Here is a 17430-nt window from a genome sequence, read left to right on the forward strand (position 1 = left end):
AAATGGAAAACTTACATAATCTCAACTAATGTTGGTAAGTTAATGGAATATAGATATGTAGTGAATTTTAGGGAAAACTGGGATGAGCGGGGGATTATCTTTCAAGTTAAAGTGGAGGAGGACAAGCATCCACACTCTGTCAGAGGCAAAAGGCAAAAAGCCTGGTTCTGGGCAAATGGGGGTGACGGTGTGCACCCCTTCAACACGTCTTAACTGTGCCTCTACCACATGCCAAGCACCAGGCTACATGCCCTACAAAGACAATACCACCTCCCTGCCTCAAGCAGGTACAGGCTAGGGGGAGACTGGGTGAGTAAACCCATTATTAGAATCATGGACATTCTCCATTCTGCAAATAGTAATATTCCCTCATGTTCTTGATGAGGTCCTGCATCCTATTTCCACCTTGTATTCACCCAACTCAGAGTATAACAGCTACTTGCATTGAAAATGTCTTTCTTCAGGAATAGCTGAGGTTTAGATAAATCTTTGTAACTGTGAAAAAGCCTGAAATCCTTTAGTTCCAACTCTTTGAGGAGGCTGTACCAGAACCGCACGACGCTGCTGTCGCTACCGCCGACCTCAAACCCAGGCCAGTGGAGATGGATCTCAAAGATGAGTTGCCCAATCTGCTCAAGGACATCTTCCAAAATAAGATTTTCCAAAACTTTCCATTCTGCGCTTTCCAGATCTGCCTTGAGAATGTCAATCTGTAACACAGCAATGACATGAGATTAGCAGATTTGACAAATCACTGTTGAAAATACCATCTTGTTATTAGGATCCTCACGTTCTAACAACCTAACAACCTCCCAAAGAAGCAGAACTTATTTTAGAGTTGGAGGAAATTTTTTAGTGGCTGTTTATGACATGAACTTCTAACCTCATTCCATATTAAATGTTAATAGACAAGTAATGAAATGCCAGGCAGAAATCATACTGGACCCTCTTGTTTTCCACCCAGTGGGAATGGACACCCAGGAAGGAGAAGCTGGAGTGTGTATCGTGGAGCTCTGTGCCCACAGCCTTTCCCCACAAGCTATGCGCCACTCTAGGGAACCCAGCCAATCCCTGACAGAATGGTGGCCACAGGGAGGGACGGACAGAGGGCCACGGCCTGCAGGGGCCACCTTCCAAGCCTCATCCCCCTCCAACATCAATAGTATTGGAAGCCAAGGAAAGAGTTCTCAGGTACCTGAATACTGGACTTGTAAAAAAAAATATTATTATTATTCATGATTTCTTTTTAAAATTATTAATATATAATAGTACAGCATTCTAAATTTTAAAAAAGCAACACCACCCTCTGCTCATTTAATGAATACAAGTTCATATCTCAGGTGAGATGGAATAAAGGAAGAATACAATGGGAGAGAAATATTTTGCAATTAATCCAGTTATGAGAAGCAGCTCCATTTTGCCAGCTTGGCACAAAATCCATCAGAATAACAGAATCTTAAACATCTTTGGAAAGTAATGAAAGCTAATCCTTACCAAGTACTTATATGTGCCTGACACCACGCTAAGTGCTTCCCCTTGCAGTAGCCATTTAATCCCCTCAGCAGTGCTGTGAGGGTGATCCTGTTAGCATCCCTAATTAAACAGCAGGAACTAGACTCAGGAACCCATCCCCGGTCACACAGCCGGGAGGCAGTGGTGAAGTCAGTCCGTTTACAAAGCCTGTGTTCTTAACCACCACACGATGCCGCCTCCCCGATAGAACACAGAGGAAAAAATGGATAACCTCAGGGTCCCGAAGAGGTTTTGGGTTTGGAAAACAAGGTGCTATTGGAGAGTGAATATGGGCCCATGAGTAAAGTACTGTCATCAGTGTAACCACTTTATATTTGCAGAGCACTTGCCAAGGGGGCTCATTTTACCACACAGGGGAACGCTGACGGCATTCACACACAAACCAGCATAGTTAGAACGGAGGGAATCGCTGCAAAGGAGCAAAGAGGTGACACAGACCTGCAGGAAGCTACCAGCTGAAGCCACTAATATCCTGCCCCATGAAAGCGAAAATGTCTTTGCTTGTTTATAAGGTTGGGTGAGCACCAAGCCCATCCCCTCCTCTCTCTCCTGCGTATCTGCTTGATACGTTTCTCATGAAAGGCTGAAACGTGAGGCTCTCGGTGCCACGGAAACATTCCTTGTGTGACTTCAGAGTTGATTGGAAGAAAAAGTACAAAGAATTTACATATAATTGCTATAAAAAATGGGCTTCGCCTGACAACCTGAGGCCCCGTGGGAGATGGCTGCACTCTCTTGCCTGAATAGTACCTCCCGCTCTACCAAGGAAAAGGAATGTGGTAACTAACCCCCAAAATACAGAGCAGCCTTAGAAAAGACTAGATAAGACTAAATATCTGTAAACCAGCTTGTCAGTGAAATAGTTCCATAATCAAAGAGAAAAAGTGAAAAAGAAAAACCTTTCTTCATAAAAACAACTGAGCAAAGGCAGGTTCCGTGTGGACATACACTGGGCCAAAATAATTCTTGTGAATCAGACACAATGAAACTAATTCACTCTTTTTTCCATCTCTGCTGCCCTGGCACTTCCATCGCTTTGTTTAATCTTGGCAGTTTTAAGCAGAATACTCCTGGATGAAGGGCAATGAAGCTGCCAAAAGAAATATTAATCAAAACTTTACAAAATTATCTAATTGCTGCAGAAAGTATCCAAAACTCAAAATCAGCATTTGTTGTATCCGTTCACATAGCCAAGAATGTCTTAGGTTCCTTACAGATTTATTTTCATTGTGGTTTTCTGTGAGTTTGCATAAATTGAATGTGAGCAATACATTGAAGTATTCAAAGGACAGGGTAAAGTTAATCAGCTTTAAATCACTAATACATAAAACTGTATTAGTGAAGTATAAGGAATATAATTTGTGTATTTTTTCCAAACATATTTTTAAATAAACTATCAATCAGAAGTTGTGAGCAACTCGAAGAGAACCAAATTATTAGGCTAAACCATAACAAGTATATGCTTTCTTTGGAAATCCAGTTTTCATTTACAAAACGATAATCTGTCTTAAAGAGCAAAAAGTATTTTCAAACACAACAACACCCCCACTCCCTTTTGATGCCAGTGACTGAAAATCCTCCACTTCAATCAAAATTGAAGGGTTGATCTAAATCATGCAGCCCAGGGGTGGTATGCCACCAGGGAGCACATAAGGTCCTGCCTGCTTCCGACCTGACAGCACAGACAGCCAAAAGGTTGTGAATAAAATATGTTCTGCTCCTCCAGTGTGCTTTTTCTACTTCGTGCATTTCAGATATGTCCCATTACTACAATGACTTCGCAAATGTAATTTCCATTATTGCTGCATAATGCATCCAATATTATTGTTATTATAAAGCATTAAATACTGCTGAATAAGATATGCCACTTTTAGGATTCTAATATCAGCTTTCAACAATTATGGCACTAAAAATCATGCAAATCATTAGATCAGAATAATTAAGTGCCAATCCTAATACAGTTGGGTTAAATCGGGTTTCTGGAGAAAAACAACTGAGCATTAACTCCCTGTAAACTCTGGAATAAGTGAAGACATATTCTCGGGTAGAAGGGTCTCGAAGAAGGTCGGTGAGACAATCTTTTGATATCAAAGGTATTAAAGGAGTCCTTCTAACAAAAGTTATTTCCTTTTCCTTGTACCTAAAAAATCCAATAAATTGACTTTCACAAAACTCTTTGAAGAAATGAGAATTTTCATTTTAACTGGGTTAAGACGTGATGCCATCTGGCAGCTTCCTCACCACGGGCACACGTTTGTCCCTGTGACCACCCACCCAGAACTGCAGAGATTCCAGGAAAGGGCACGAAGGGGCTGCCATAACAATGCACCACAGACTGGGTGGTTTAAATAGCAGAAATGCATTGTCTCATGGCTGTGAAGACTAGAATTCCAAGATCAAGCATCAGCACGGTTGGTTCTTCCTGAGAGCCAAGAGGGAGAATCTGTTCCTGCTTCTTCCTGGCTTCTGGTGGTTTATTGGCAATCTTAGGCATTTCTTGGCTTCTGCATCTCCTGAGTCCTGCCGTCATCTTCACATGGTGTTCTCTCTGTGTGTCCGTGTCTGTGTCCAAATTTCCCCCTTTTATAAGGACATCAGCCATATTGGATTAGGGCTCACCCTAATGACCTCACTTCAACTTGATTACCTCTATAAAGACCTGATTCCAAATAAGGTCACATTCTGAGGGACTAAGGGTTAGGACTTCAACATATGAACTTTGGGAGGGACACAATTGAACCCCTAACAGTGTTTGAGGGAGCTAGCGCAACTGGGCTTTTGCAGTGTGTTCAGGAGTCAATTCTCAGGGCCAATGCTTAGAAAAAGTGTGCTGTTCCAAAGGCCCAAAGGTCAGCAACCATCTAAGGCAATAATATTACTTTATACAAATCCATCGATGAGCTACAGTATTACAATAGACATGAACCTTTACTGGACACAAGCGATACTCTAGGAAAAATGAACAATAAAGACTTTATTCATCAGAATGTTATCAAAGAAGGGATATTAATTAAAACACGGCATTTGCTATTAGATTCAGCTTTCCTTGGAAGTTGACAGAGAACCTGGGATATTCAATGGATTAGGATGAGTAACAAAAAAAAAAATACTAAAAAGGCCAACTAAAGTAAATATTTGTAACTCTTAGATATTGTATTAGTCTGCTATGGCTGCGTCTTAGTCTGTGCTGCTATAAAAAAATACCTTATACTGGGTGATTTATAGAGAACAGAAATTTATTTCCCACAGCTCTGGAGGCTGGGATGTCCAAGGTCAAGGCACTGGCAGGCTCAGTGTCTGCTGAGGGCCTGTTCCTCATAGATGGCACCATCTAGGTGTCCTCACTTAGTGGAAGGCATGCAAGGGGTGAAAAGTGGTGGACTCCCTCCCCCAACCTCTTAATACTGTTGCATTAGGATTAAGTTTCAACATGAAATTTGGAGGAGACAAAAACATTCAAACCATAGCAGACTGAGCGGCTAAAACAACAGAAATCTATTATCTCACAGTTCTGGAGGCTAGAAGTCCAAGAGCAAGATGCCAGCAGGTTTGGTTTCTCCTGAGGTCTCTGTCCTTGGCTTGCAGATGGCCGTCTTATTGCTGTGTCCTCACATGGCCTTTCCTCTGTGCATGCACTCCTGGTGTCTCTTCCTTTCTTTGTAAAGACACCAGCCCTACTGGATTAGGGCCATACCCTTATGATCTCATTTAACCTTAATTACCTTCTTAAAGGCCCTATCTCTAAATACAGCCATATTGGGAGTTAGGGCTTCAACCTGTGAATTTAGGGGAGGAGACACAATTCAGCCCACAACAGATATAAAGCAGGTATTAATATTTTTGCTATACTCTTTAGAGGCAACCACTATCTCCATAAAGAGTTTTAAAATACATCCCTGTTACTGTTATGGTAGCCTGAAGTTTCTCCTTTATAGTTGATGACTAACTCTGGTTCTAGGTAGTAACAGTATAACAAAATTAACTAGAGGTAGATTTTATTTTCCAAAGATGACCACACCATTATCCTCCATCTCACATGCTTTCCTATATGTGGCCTTGACATTCTGCCCATCAAGAGATGAGGTCAACTTTCCCTCCTCTGGGCCAGCTTCATGAGTGTGCAACTTGTATAGTCACACAGGGCCCTGAACTTAGAAGGGCTTCGTGCTTGGTTTAATTGCTGTCACTGTCTTGAAATTGTTAATTATTTTTGAACAAGGGACCCATCATTTTCATTTTGCACTGGGCCCCACAAATTATGTAACTGGTCCCCTTGAATCTTGATGGGCTATGACTTACGGACTAACAATGTCTGGTAGAAGTGACTCTAGGAGATATCCAAGCCCAAGCCATAAAAGGTGATGCAGCTTGTACTTTGCTAAACAGGTACATTCGCTTTTAAAAACTTTAGCTGCTATGCAAGGTGTTTGATCACTCTGAGGCCACCATGCTATGAGAAAGTCCAAACTAGTCCTTGCAGGGAGACCACAGGAAGAGGCCCTGAGTCAGTATAAAGAGAGAGAGAGATGCCTGGCCAACTCTCAGCTGCTCCAGCCTTCTTCTGATTGCAACTGTATAAGAGACCCTGAGCCAGCACCACCCAGCAAAGCCCTTCCCAAAACTCTGACCCACACAAACTATGAGAAAGCATAAAAGGATCAGTTGTTGTTACTTTAAAAAGGTAAGTTTGGGGCTGATTCATTATGTAGCAATAGATAACTAGAACAGAGACCAAGTGCTATTTATGTGAATCTTTTAAAAGTTAAAAGTTACTTGTATTATGTCAAATACTATATATTCCAAAGCCGTGAGTTCTAGAAATTAATATATATTCAACCAAAAATATTTTCTTATTATAAAAACAACACATGATTACATAAAATCAAAGTCATAGATAAGCAAAAAGAATTAAAATAACTATAATACATATTTTAAAAATATTTTACTCCAGAACTCCTAAACATTTTTCTTTGCCATAAACACACACACACAATAAAGATTATAACACATATGAGCATGACTAAAATGCATTTTTTTATAAAATTGAAATTATACTGTGTTTTCAAATCTGCTTTTTAATGTAATGGACCATGAATATCTTTCCATGTCAATAAATTTTCATCTAAAATTTTCTCTCAAACGAGGTCCCTAAGAGCTTTCACAAAACTCTGATGGAGGTGACTGAGGGGCCCAGCTGGGGCAAGGAAGATGTCAAACGGGAGAAGCTCCAGACCTCAGCTCAACAAGAGCAGCTCCCCTTTGATTTCTTTTATATATTTGGAATCCCTCACAAATTTTCATTTGGAGAAAGAGCTCTCCTGCTTTAATAAAAAAACAGTTTGAAATCCTCCATCTGTAATTTACTTTTTAACAGCTGTTATAATGATTTAAAATAATTTATTTAACCAATCCTCCTTCTGATGGACATTTAAGTTTTGTTCCCAAATGTTGATGCTACAAACTGATGTGATGAACAAATGTGGCAGCTAAGTCTTCAAATGCCTTTTATTATTTCCTTAGAATAAACCCTCAGAAGTAGAAGAGCAGGTTCAAAGTATGGGCACAGTTCATAACTTTTAATACTTTTATAACCCAGATCCCCTTCCTGTCCCTGCTCTTGAAACACTGAGGACAAACCAGGTAGTGCCAAGCTAGGAGCCCAGTGCAGACAAACCACAAAAGGCTGTTCTGTCACCAGCCCGGTAAACACTCTGTGACACTCTGCAACCTTCCTAAACACACCTACCCCTTGCTGGGGTAGATGTGTCTGGAGAGTCACTGCATTAGACAAAAACCTACATGCTATTAATATTTAAAGAAAGAGAAAACAAAACAAATTTCAACTAAATACATGTTAAATTGTCTTTACATAACTTTTTATTTAAAACATTTTAGTAAAAAATGTTTTCATCTATTATTCTATATTAAATCCTTTAAAAAGATAAATCTTTTTTCTACCCATATTAAAGCTTAAAGCTGGCTATTACCCCCAGTGTTAAAGATAATTAATCATTATACTAATCAAATCCTGGCTAAGAGCCAAAGCTACATAAGCAACTCCAACAAAATGTCAATATTAACCTTGCAGCTCATCGGTCACTCAACCCAGAAGGAGGAACTTTCCACTCAGGCTCTAAACGACCCGCAAACGCAGTGGCTCACCTCAGTATAATGCTTTTTGGGCCAGAGTCATATACTCTAAGGCATTTACACATGCCTTTTACAAAATTTCACATTTTGTAAAAGGCAAATGCCTGAAAAGGAGTGTGAAAATTGAATTTTGTGATGGAGCTCATCTTTTAAAAATTATTATTTATTTGAATACATCATCTAGTTGTTCATGAATATTTTTAAAAATTGAATTATTATCCATTACCTACCACCCAATAAGTCTAGCTACATTCATTTTCCATATTTGTTACAGTTTGGGTTAATAGTCAATCATCATTTTAAAATAATTATATCAATACAACTTCTTCCTGCATTTTAATTATGAAAAGTTGTTATTTAAGGATAAAGTAAATCCAGGCTTTTCTATATCAAGGCTACTTAAAGGAAGATATATCTGTACCTACAAAACTAGAAGCTAGAAAGAGAATCTTGTTGTTGTAGAAAAATAGAGCAAATTAATCTATCTTGAATAAATAAGAGGATTAAAAGTCTCCTTGAGAGCCCTAGACTTTAAACACACTAAATCAGTTTTGATTATCATTGTCAACTGGCAGAAATATAACATTACAAGATTTCTGTTAGCACCAGGGAAAAAGAGATGAGGTTTGCCCTGCGTATTATCAGAAATATGAAGGGTCACTCTAAGCTACTGAACTAATAATAAAAGAAAATATTTTTTATGTAGTAATCAGCTCACAGAAATGACCTCTGCAGGGAAAAGTACTCTGCAAATGAATTTAAAAGGAAATGAGGAAAACGTTTACAAACAAACACTGCTTTGTTTTGTTTTTGCCAGATATTCAGCTTGACCAAAGAATCCAACCAGAGGCTGCTGGACAAGAATTGTGTGGGCTGGATAAGGTAATGAACTATGTAGCCCCACAAATCCAAGTCAAGGACAGGTAACGAATGAGCTGGTGACAAGTCAAGAAGTTCGAAGTCAGCAGGGCTATTGGTAACATGCAACACAAGGAATCAAGCAGCACAGATCTAGGCAGGACTAAGGTGGCAGCAAGGCACCTGGCTGAGGGCAGAGTCAGGCAGAAAGGCAGGACCAGGGACAGCGCCAGGCGGCCACTCTTCTGTCTTTATTTCTACCCCACTTCTGGGGCAGCTGAAAACAACAGTCATTCTCCGACTTAAGATAAGAACCCAGTGCCTTAAAGTTACATCACCTGGTTAATTTATTTTTCTGGCCTGATTGTATTTATGCAGGTGTTCTAACGTATTTCTGGAAAGAGGACATAAAACATATATGATTATATATTACTCCTAAATGAACGGATGTATGAACAAGTAAGCACCCAAATAAAATATTCTTCAGGAAGACGTGTCCTTGAGGTTCCAGAGGAGAATCTCCACCCTTAGATGATGGGACCAGGTCAATCTCAGAGCATGCTAGGGCCAGCAATGTGACTGAGGCCGCATAAAACATGGTCCAAAGGCAAAAAAACAAAAGGCAAGCACTAATGTAGAGGGACACAAAATAAACTCATTTGGTATTTAGTTTTTGTTTTTGCTTTTAACATGTCCTGAAATCTAAGTGAGAAGAAATACTGTACTCACCCAAGCAAGGATTAGAAGCATGCCCTTCCCCTCTACAACGCTCACCACGTCCATTAGTTGTGAGTTTACCCCCCCAAACCCTGTACCCTCATAATATCCTGAAATAAAATTAAACAAAAATAAATAAATAATTAAACCACATATCAAATACGGTAGACTTTTCTAGACTGGGTTTCTGAATGACTTCATGAAAATCATTGCATCATGTTGCCAAATAAAGTCACTGATTGAATTAAAAAAAAAAAAAAAGAAATGCTGTCCTGGGGAGGCAGATGATGAAAGGATCAGTAGAACATGGTTAGAAGCCAGAAATGAAAGGAGATGAGCGAACACTAAGAGGTCTCAGGACATGTGTGTACACACATGTGCATGTGCGTGCGCGCACACACACACACACACAGAGTTGAAGAATGCAGCTTTGAAAAAATACATAAGAAATTACTTTCACCACCTAGCCTAGCCTCACCTCAGACCTTAGTATCCCCCTAACAAATCAACCTCCAGGTCTCAAAGCTCTGACAATTCCCCGGCCAGTCCTATGTGATGTGAACCCCAGTGCTGCAGTTAACACCACCACAACTCACACTAGATATGTCAGGGCCACCTTGATGTCCTCCATTTCTGGACCCTGTACGGAGTTCTAGAGAAGTAGATAGCATGGTTTTCACTCATGTGTTGATATGTCGATTCCCTTACTTGGCTATAAGTTCCTTCAGGGAAGGAACCTCACTCCTCTTTGGGTGTCAAGTTTCTACCAGAAGTCCTGGCACACAGTAGGTGTAACATCCTATCAGACAACAAGTCCTGCCCATTCTGCCTCCCTAACATCTTACCCTTGGCCCTGCATCAAGGGCTGGAAGTTAGGAATGAGAGCAGCTATGGATTCCGTCATGCACTAGGCACACACACTGCGTCAGGGTCTTGATTTTCAACACAAAGTTCTATTGGATGGCACTGCTCAGAAGACACATGCATCGGGACCAGCCGGAGGGCTTGTGAAAACACAGTTTCTGATTCAGTAGGTCTGAAGTGGGGCCTGAGTATTTGTACTTCTAATGGGAGCCCAGCTGATGGTCGGTCCAAAGACCACACTTTGAGAATCACTGGACGTGGCTGATGACACCGGGTGAGCTTCTCGTGGTGACAGTGCACAGGACTCTTAGCCTCAGCAGGTGGCTGGTTTCTTCCCCTTCTCGTGGGCAGATGTAGAAAGTGTCTCCATGTTGGTAATCTTTGACTTTGGCAGGTATATGGTGGTTTTCTGATCAGCCGTTTTCTTAATTATGACACAATTAGGTTAGAGTTTCCTTAACACATTGCTAAGGTTTCAGGGAGACTTATATCTCCTAGAACTGTGTACAAAAATGTGTGGTTGTGCACATAAGTACTTTTCCAAGAACAGTGGTGGTGGCTGAGGGCCTTGGCTCTGGGCCAGATTGCCCCACCACAAGGGCCTGGGCAGGTTGTTTAGCCTTTTAGCGACTCAGAGGAAAACAACGGGACCCATATCATAGGGCTGTTTTGAGGTTAAACAAAGAATTCGTGTAAAGCCCCATGCACAGTACTTAACACAGAGTAAGAGCTCAGTCACTGTTAGCTGTTATTATTTTCACCAATTCTCCATAAGGTCCATCCAAAAAAAATTAATATCATCTGATTTAAGCTAATGTCAAAATGTGCCTTCTTGCTTCACAGCAGCTATATTTTGGGAAATGACTCACAGGCAAAATTACAATTTGGTACAAGAAACAAACGTAGGTATTTCAAATATGATAGCCAAAAGCCATCTATAATACAGCACATTGGCAGGTGAAGATAGAGTTTCTTCAATTGCATTTTCATCTGACAAGGGGCAAAAGTGGTATACTTCCTATGCCTTACCCCGGACCATAAGCTTCATGAAGGCTGACAAATTATTTATTTTTGAATACTCAGCCTCTAGCACACTGCCAGGCACTTGATGCTCAAAATGTTTGATAGATGGATAGGTGGGTGGATGGATGGGGGGATGTATGAACAGACAGATGGAGGGATGGATGGATGAGTGGTGGCTGGAGAGGTGGATGGTTAAATGGGCCCCCCAGGTTCTCGGTTATGGAAGATTAGAGCTGGTAGGGACTTCGTGAACATCTGGTCCAACCTTCTCATTTTACAGATAAGGCCAAATGATATACTCAAGATCACAAAGTAATTAATTAGTGACAGAGATTCCACATCTCAAACATCGCTCCTCTGCTCTGAGTCCTAGATATGTGAACACACACACACACACACACACACACACACACACAAACACACACACCCCTACACAGGAGGCAAGTCTACAAGTCTAAGCCTCATTCTCCCTGGGAGTTAAAGACTAACCAGGTGGTCACCTTAAGGCTGACTATGACATCTTAGAAAAAAGTACAGTTCCTTTCTTCTCCCAGTATCCATCTCTGCCAAGAATTTCCTTGTACCAGAAGTACCCAGAAAAGCACAATCTGGTGTTTTCTAAATTTACTTCTGATCAATACCAGTTTGCACATTAATACAAACTCAGATCCTACAAAATGCACTAAGAAATGCATTTTATAAAATAAGGAAAATAGCAACATATACTATCATTTAGGTTAAAGGCAAACATAGCACAGCAGAGCCGTTGCTTGCCCATGTATCCATTCTTCCTTCTTCCTCAATAACAAAGCCCTAATTTCTAGCTGGCAACCATGCTACCTAGATAAAAGACTATGCTATCTAGTCTCTGTATGGCCGTGTGGCCATGTGACTAACATCTAACTGATAAGATATAAGTAAAAGTGATATATGGGATTTCCAGAAAGTGTCCTTAAAGGAAAAGGCTGTATTTACTGCTTCCTCCATCTTTTTGCCTGGAATGAGGATGTCATGGCTGGAGCTCCAGCAGCGATATTGGACCATGAGAAGAAGGATTACACACTAGGGGTGGAGGGAGAGAAAACTGGATGGAGCTTGGGTCCCTGATAACTGTGGAGTCTCCATACAAGATGTGTACTACCTACCTCCAGATTTCTTTTATGTAAGAGGAAGAAACTTTTGCTATTTTTAAACCAATGTTATTTTTTTCACATGCAAATCAACCTAATCTTAAATACATTCTACATAGTCTAGTATTCTTGGCTACTTATTAAGAGTGGTGTCCCTATTGGAAAAGTTATTCAGAGTTGAAAGCTTCTAAGAAGTGGTTGGTAGATGTGCAATAAACCAACAATCCATGTCGATTGAAAGTTAAAGTTCCCACCTAAACATTCACTCTCCTTGTTCAACACTTCTGAATCAGTAAGTAACTTTCTAATTCTCCGGTCTCTATTCTTCCTCTAGATTCCTACATACTTCCTTCTTGCCTCCCTTTACTCTGCTCCAGGACCACAGCAATTCTCCTGCTAGAGTACCCATGACTGCCACACTACACTATCCCTCCTCTCTTAGTCTAGCAAACTACAATACATAACAAAACTGAGCTGCAAAGTCACACTTGGTCAGTTCCTTTAGTCTGAAAAAATCTGTTAATAAGTTTGAGCCATCATGTTAATGAAGTCAGATCTCTTCTTTACCTATTCTACACATTCGAAATTCTGTACTATACTTGAGAAGCCAGATACTGATATTATTTTGACCAGCCAATGGATTTTAATGAAGGCACAGATTTTTTTTTTAAGCAAAGCAAAATTTAATCAGAACCTCAAGTAGAATAAGAAAGTAAAGATATACTTAGTCTCATAATGTTCCCATAATAACATTCACTTTAGACAAGTTTAAGTTGGATGTGTAGTCTTTGACCTGCAAAAGAAATGTAAATTATAATTGGGGAAGATCTAGATTTTGCAGAGCTTAAAGCTTATTTCATTTGAGGGACCCTATTTTTGAAAAAAGGAACACAAAATTATAAATACACCTAATATAGAATTAGGTGCAGGTCTTGGAAGGGAACTGTAGCCCATGCAAGTGACAGGCTCTAAAGCATGAGTTTCATTAACCTCATGGTAAAGTCACCTCTGCTTATAATCAAGACATATATACAAGGCCCAGCCCAAGAGAAAAGAAAGGATTAAGTGAAAGCAAACTATAAACAGATGTATGGCTAAAAGCCAGAAAATAAGAGAAAAACCTGCAAGAAAAAATTCAAGCAGCATGACTTTTGAATTTCCTGTTAAAGGTATGTAGCAATTAGAAAGAGAGAGGAAAATTTTACACACAACAAATAAGTACCTGATTATAACACATATATATCCCCTATACAATAATCAAACAAACGTGCTAGATACTCAGATATAGATTAGATCTAAAAACCTCTTAGTAAAAATGCATAGACAGTAACTTGCAGAAATAACCATTCATTGGCTCTCATTGGATATTGTTTAAAAGCCCTTAACATTTGCTTTAGATGTGCCATTCCACAGAACACATGCTACATCTTTTTATCTTGTACCTACTGGTAACAACAAAACTAACAGCCAACTTTAATTAAGCACTTGCTATGTGCCCAGCCAAGCAGCGTGCTAAGCACTTCACATGGAATGTCTCAATTCATCCTCAAACAAGCAAATAAAACAGGTGCTTTTTTATCCCTATGTTACAGATGGAGAAACTGAGGCCTAGAAAGGTCACACAGCTTGTGAGAGGTGAAGCCAAGACTAATTCCAAGCAGTTTCCATAGAAACCTTGGATTCAGAGAGGTTAAACAATCAACCACACCATCTATTAAGTGGCAGAATGAGGATTTTAACGGGGTCTGACTTCAAAACAAGTGTTCTTACATCATGTTCTTACACCCCACCATATTAAAGGATCCAAGTACAAAATACATTGTTGAAGGTTTCTGACTTTACAGTTCTTTCGGTAAAAATGACAGGAAAAAGGCAAATGTGCAGTATTTATTAATCGAATACATCCGTTGAGCTGTTAGCGCATGCGTAGCCCACTTGCTGCCATTCCTGGGGGTGAGGGGCAGCAGTCAGGCCTGGCTTCAAACAAGGCACTCACCTTTCAGTAGTTGTAGCTTATTAGGTCATTAGAACTGGTGTCCCCAACCCCTTGTTCCATGTACTTTTTTTAGAGTAGTGACATTGTCCTTCGTGTTAATTTCATAGCTTCCCAGTGACCAAGCGGCATAATTTGGGGCTGGGACATTTTCTTTACGACTTCATGTTTTATAAAATTCCATATAAATTAACACAACTACATATGAAGAAAGTCACCATTTGCATCTGTAGATGCTGGAATAAGCGCCGTGAAGCCCCCATTCCTGCTACAGAGGGGTTTCCTCCCACTAATTCACCCCCCTCCACACCAGAAATGCATTTTGCTATTCCCTTTAACGTCTAGATTCTGGTAAAGTCCAACTGTAAGGAGCCAGGTCTACAGTCTAACATCATATCACGTGTTAAATTGCCAAAAAGATAAAAGCTTATGAGAGACCTAACATACCGAGAAACAAACATATGACATCCCAGTCCCACCTCAAGCTTTTCCGTTCCTAGAACAGGAAAACAATTTGAGAAGCTGTTTGTTTCTGTTTATAAAAATAAGATATGGCAATTGTTAAAAATTAGCAAAGTACAAAAAGGTATAAAGAAAAAGAAAATAATTGTCCAAAATCCCAGTCCCAAGAGGAAACGACTATTAACATTTTGGTTATGTTTTTGGTTTCTTTTTTTTTTTTTTCATTTTAAGAGGCTATCTGTTTAATACTCATGACCAGCTCCCTATATTTCAGGCAAAGATCACTTCAACATCTTGACTCGAGTGTTCTAGAGATGTCTGCAAACAGCCCAAGCTTCTCTTTGTTGTAATTCAGCAGGCTATCCTAGGACTTTTTGATCCCATAGTAGTGAAGATGTGCCCACACAATGTAACCTACACAGAGCTATATGACATGAGAGCTCACCGTCCTAAAAAATGTGATTGTCATTGCATTTTTATGCTAATATGAATTGAGAAGTTTTAATTTTTTTCATGTTTCACAACAACCACTGATTCACACCTGGCAATCTTTGAATTGTATGAGCAAGAAAGATTACAAATTCAAAAGGAAGGAAGGGATGCGGCACCTATGGAGGAGTGAAGGAATCATCTAACATTTATACGATGCTAAAAGCCTCATTTGCTTGACAAGAAGGAGGCAGAAGAAGAAGATATGAAGGGGAGGAGAGGGAAGGGTAGTGTGAGGACGTCTGTTGAGATTTCTCCTCTCTGACTGCCCTAAAACCTCTCTTATTCCCACAACACAGAAAATGGCAGGACGGCTGCCTAACAGCTGAAGTGAAAGATACGTTTACTACTTTGTGTGGCAAATGATGATCCTTTGAAAATGATCCAAAACTATACACCGATAACTGAATCAAAGAGATCAATACATATAATGGATATTTTAAAAGTGTGTGTGTTGGCCCAGAACAGAGAGAGTGGAAATAATCATCAAAGTTTTATGGGTTGTCAACCAGGGAGAGACTTTGTCATTTTGCTTGATTTTGGTGGCTGTTTTTATAATTTTTTAATTGAGGTTTCCAGGATTCCTTATCCTCTTATTCGTCTTCCTTCTTTAAAAGAATTGCTGATGCCTGGGAAGCTTCGGCCATGAGGCAATGCAGTTTTATGGGAGCTGGGGAAGTTTTCCAAGCAGCACTCTTTTCAATGGAAACCAAAGGTAGAATGCAGTTTCCCCAAGGTGCATACGCCATTACTGAGCTCAGCAGCCAGCCAGTTGCTATCCTGTCACCAGGAACACCTTCCCTAAATAAAATGTATGCTCTGTATTTCAGGGAGTGGATGGTTTCAGGCAGACACTTTCCAGGCACCAAGAAGAGCTCTGAAGCAAGTTAAGTGGACTGAGAATCATTACCTCACAACCTAACAGTTGCTTTCCTGGATATGATAATAACATTTGAACTTCCTGGAAAGACAAATCTCTTACAAGACACTATATTATTAATAGCAGGTTTAAGTTACTCTAAGTTCCTTAAGTTACTAATGATCCTCATACCAGTGTTTTCCATAAACATCTTAAAGGAGATGAATGTGTTCTAATTGTCTTGTTTTACACGAAGGGAGGAAAAACAACATCGTCTTGGTTATTCTGAAGTGCAGTTCCCATATTTGGTTACTTAACTTTAGTCCTGTACATGGATGTTTCACTAATGAGTTCATGCTGAAGGCAGCTTCCTAACATCTCAGTTAAGAGGATACACTTTCAATTTGTTTCCAGATTTCAATTTGTTTCCAAAAAACCAAATGTGATGAACAAGGCTGTATCAATTGTAAGCTTCTTGATCTATGTGCTGGAAATTTTCACCCAGACACATATTTGAACTTGAAAAAACAATACACAGGGAAGGATCAACAAAAGAGAGTCCATAGTCCATGTAAAAAATCTCCGGAAGTTCAAGACCAGCCTGAGCAAGAGCGAGACCCCATCTCTACAAAAAGATACAAAAAATTGGCCGGGCACAGTAGCACACACCAGTAGTCCCAGCTACTCGGGAGGCTGAAGCAGGAAGCTCACTTGAGCCGAGGAGTGTGAGGCTGCATTGCACTATGACGATGCCACTGCACTCTATCCTGGACAACAGAGCAAGACCCTGTCTGCAAAAAAATTAAAAAATCTTTATAATCTACATTTTTTAAGTCAATTTTCAGTTATCTATGGGGTCATTTCCAAACCCACATTCAAAAGAGTTATAAGTACACAGTTCATAGCTAAATATCAAGTATTTATTTGGAGTTATCTACAATTTTGATTAACAGGATCCTCGGAGGAAAATAAATAATTGCTGATAGTGCAAAAATAGGTTTCATTGTTTGTGGGGAATGTGACATACGTCCATTTTCTGTACAGACATAAATCCAGCTCAAATTTGTCATAGCGAGCCCCAGAGGAATTTTTAAATGCTTTAGGAATATCCTTTTTTTTTTTTTTTTTGAGACAGAGTCTCACTCAGTTGCCCAGCTAGAGTGCCATGGTGTCAGCCTAGCTCACAGCAACCTCGAACTCCTGGGCTCAAGCGATCCTACTGCCTCGGCCTCCCGGGTAGCTGGGACTACACACACATGCCACTGTGCCCGGCTAATTTTTTCTATTTTTAGTTGTTTGGCTAATTTCTTTCTATTTATAGTAGAGACAATGGTCTCGCTCTTGCTCAGGCT

At 40.0% G+C, this 17430-nt stretch overlaps 1 protein-coding gene across 1 annotated transcript in view; it reads right to left on the reverse strand.

Moving 5' to 3' along the window:
- Positions 1 to 340: 340 nt before the first annotated feature.
- Positions 341 to 17430, reverse strand: part of METTL24 (methyltransferase like 24) — a 103941-nt gene continuing 86851 nt past the window's right edge. Inside the window, exon 5 of the mRNA XM_012651235.1 lies at positions 341 to 710. Coding sequence (XP_012506689.1) covers positions 396 to 710 — 315 coding nt within the window. The 3' untranslated portion in view covers positions 341 to 395. The remainder of the gene's footprint in view (positions 711 to 17430) is intronic.

The sequence above is a fragment of the Propithecus coquereli genome, unplaced genomic scaffold, assembly GCF_000956105.1.
Source record: "Propithecus coquereli isolate 6110/MARCELLA unplaced genomic scaffold, Pcoq_1.0 Scaffold35, whole genome shotgun sequence".
Taxonomy (NCBI): Eukaryota; Metazoa; Chordata; class Mammalia; order Primates; family Indriidae; genus Propithecus; species Propithecus coquereli.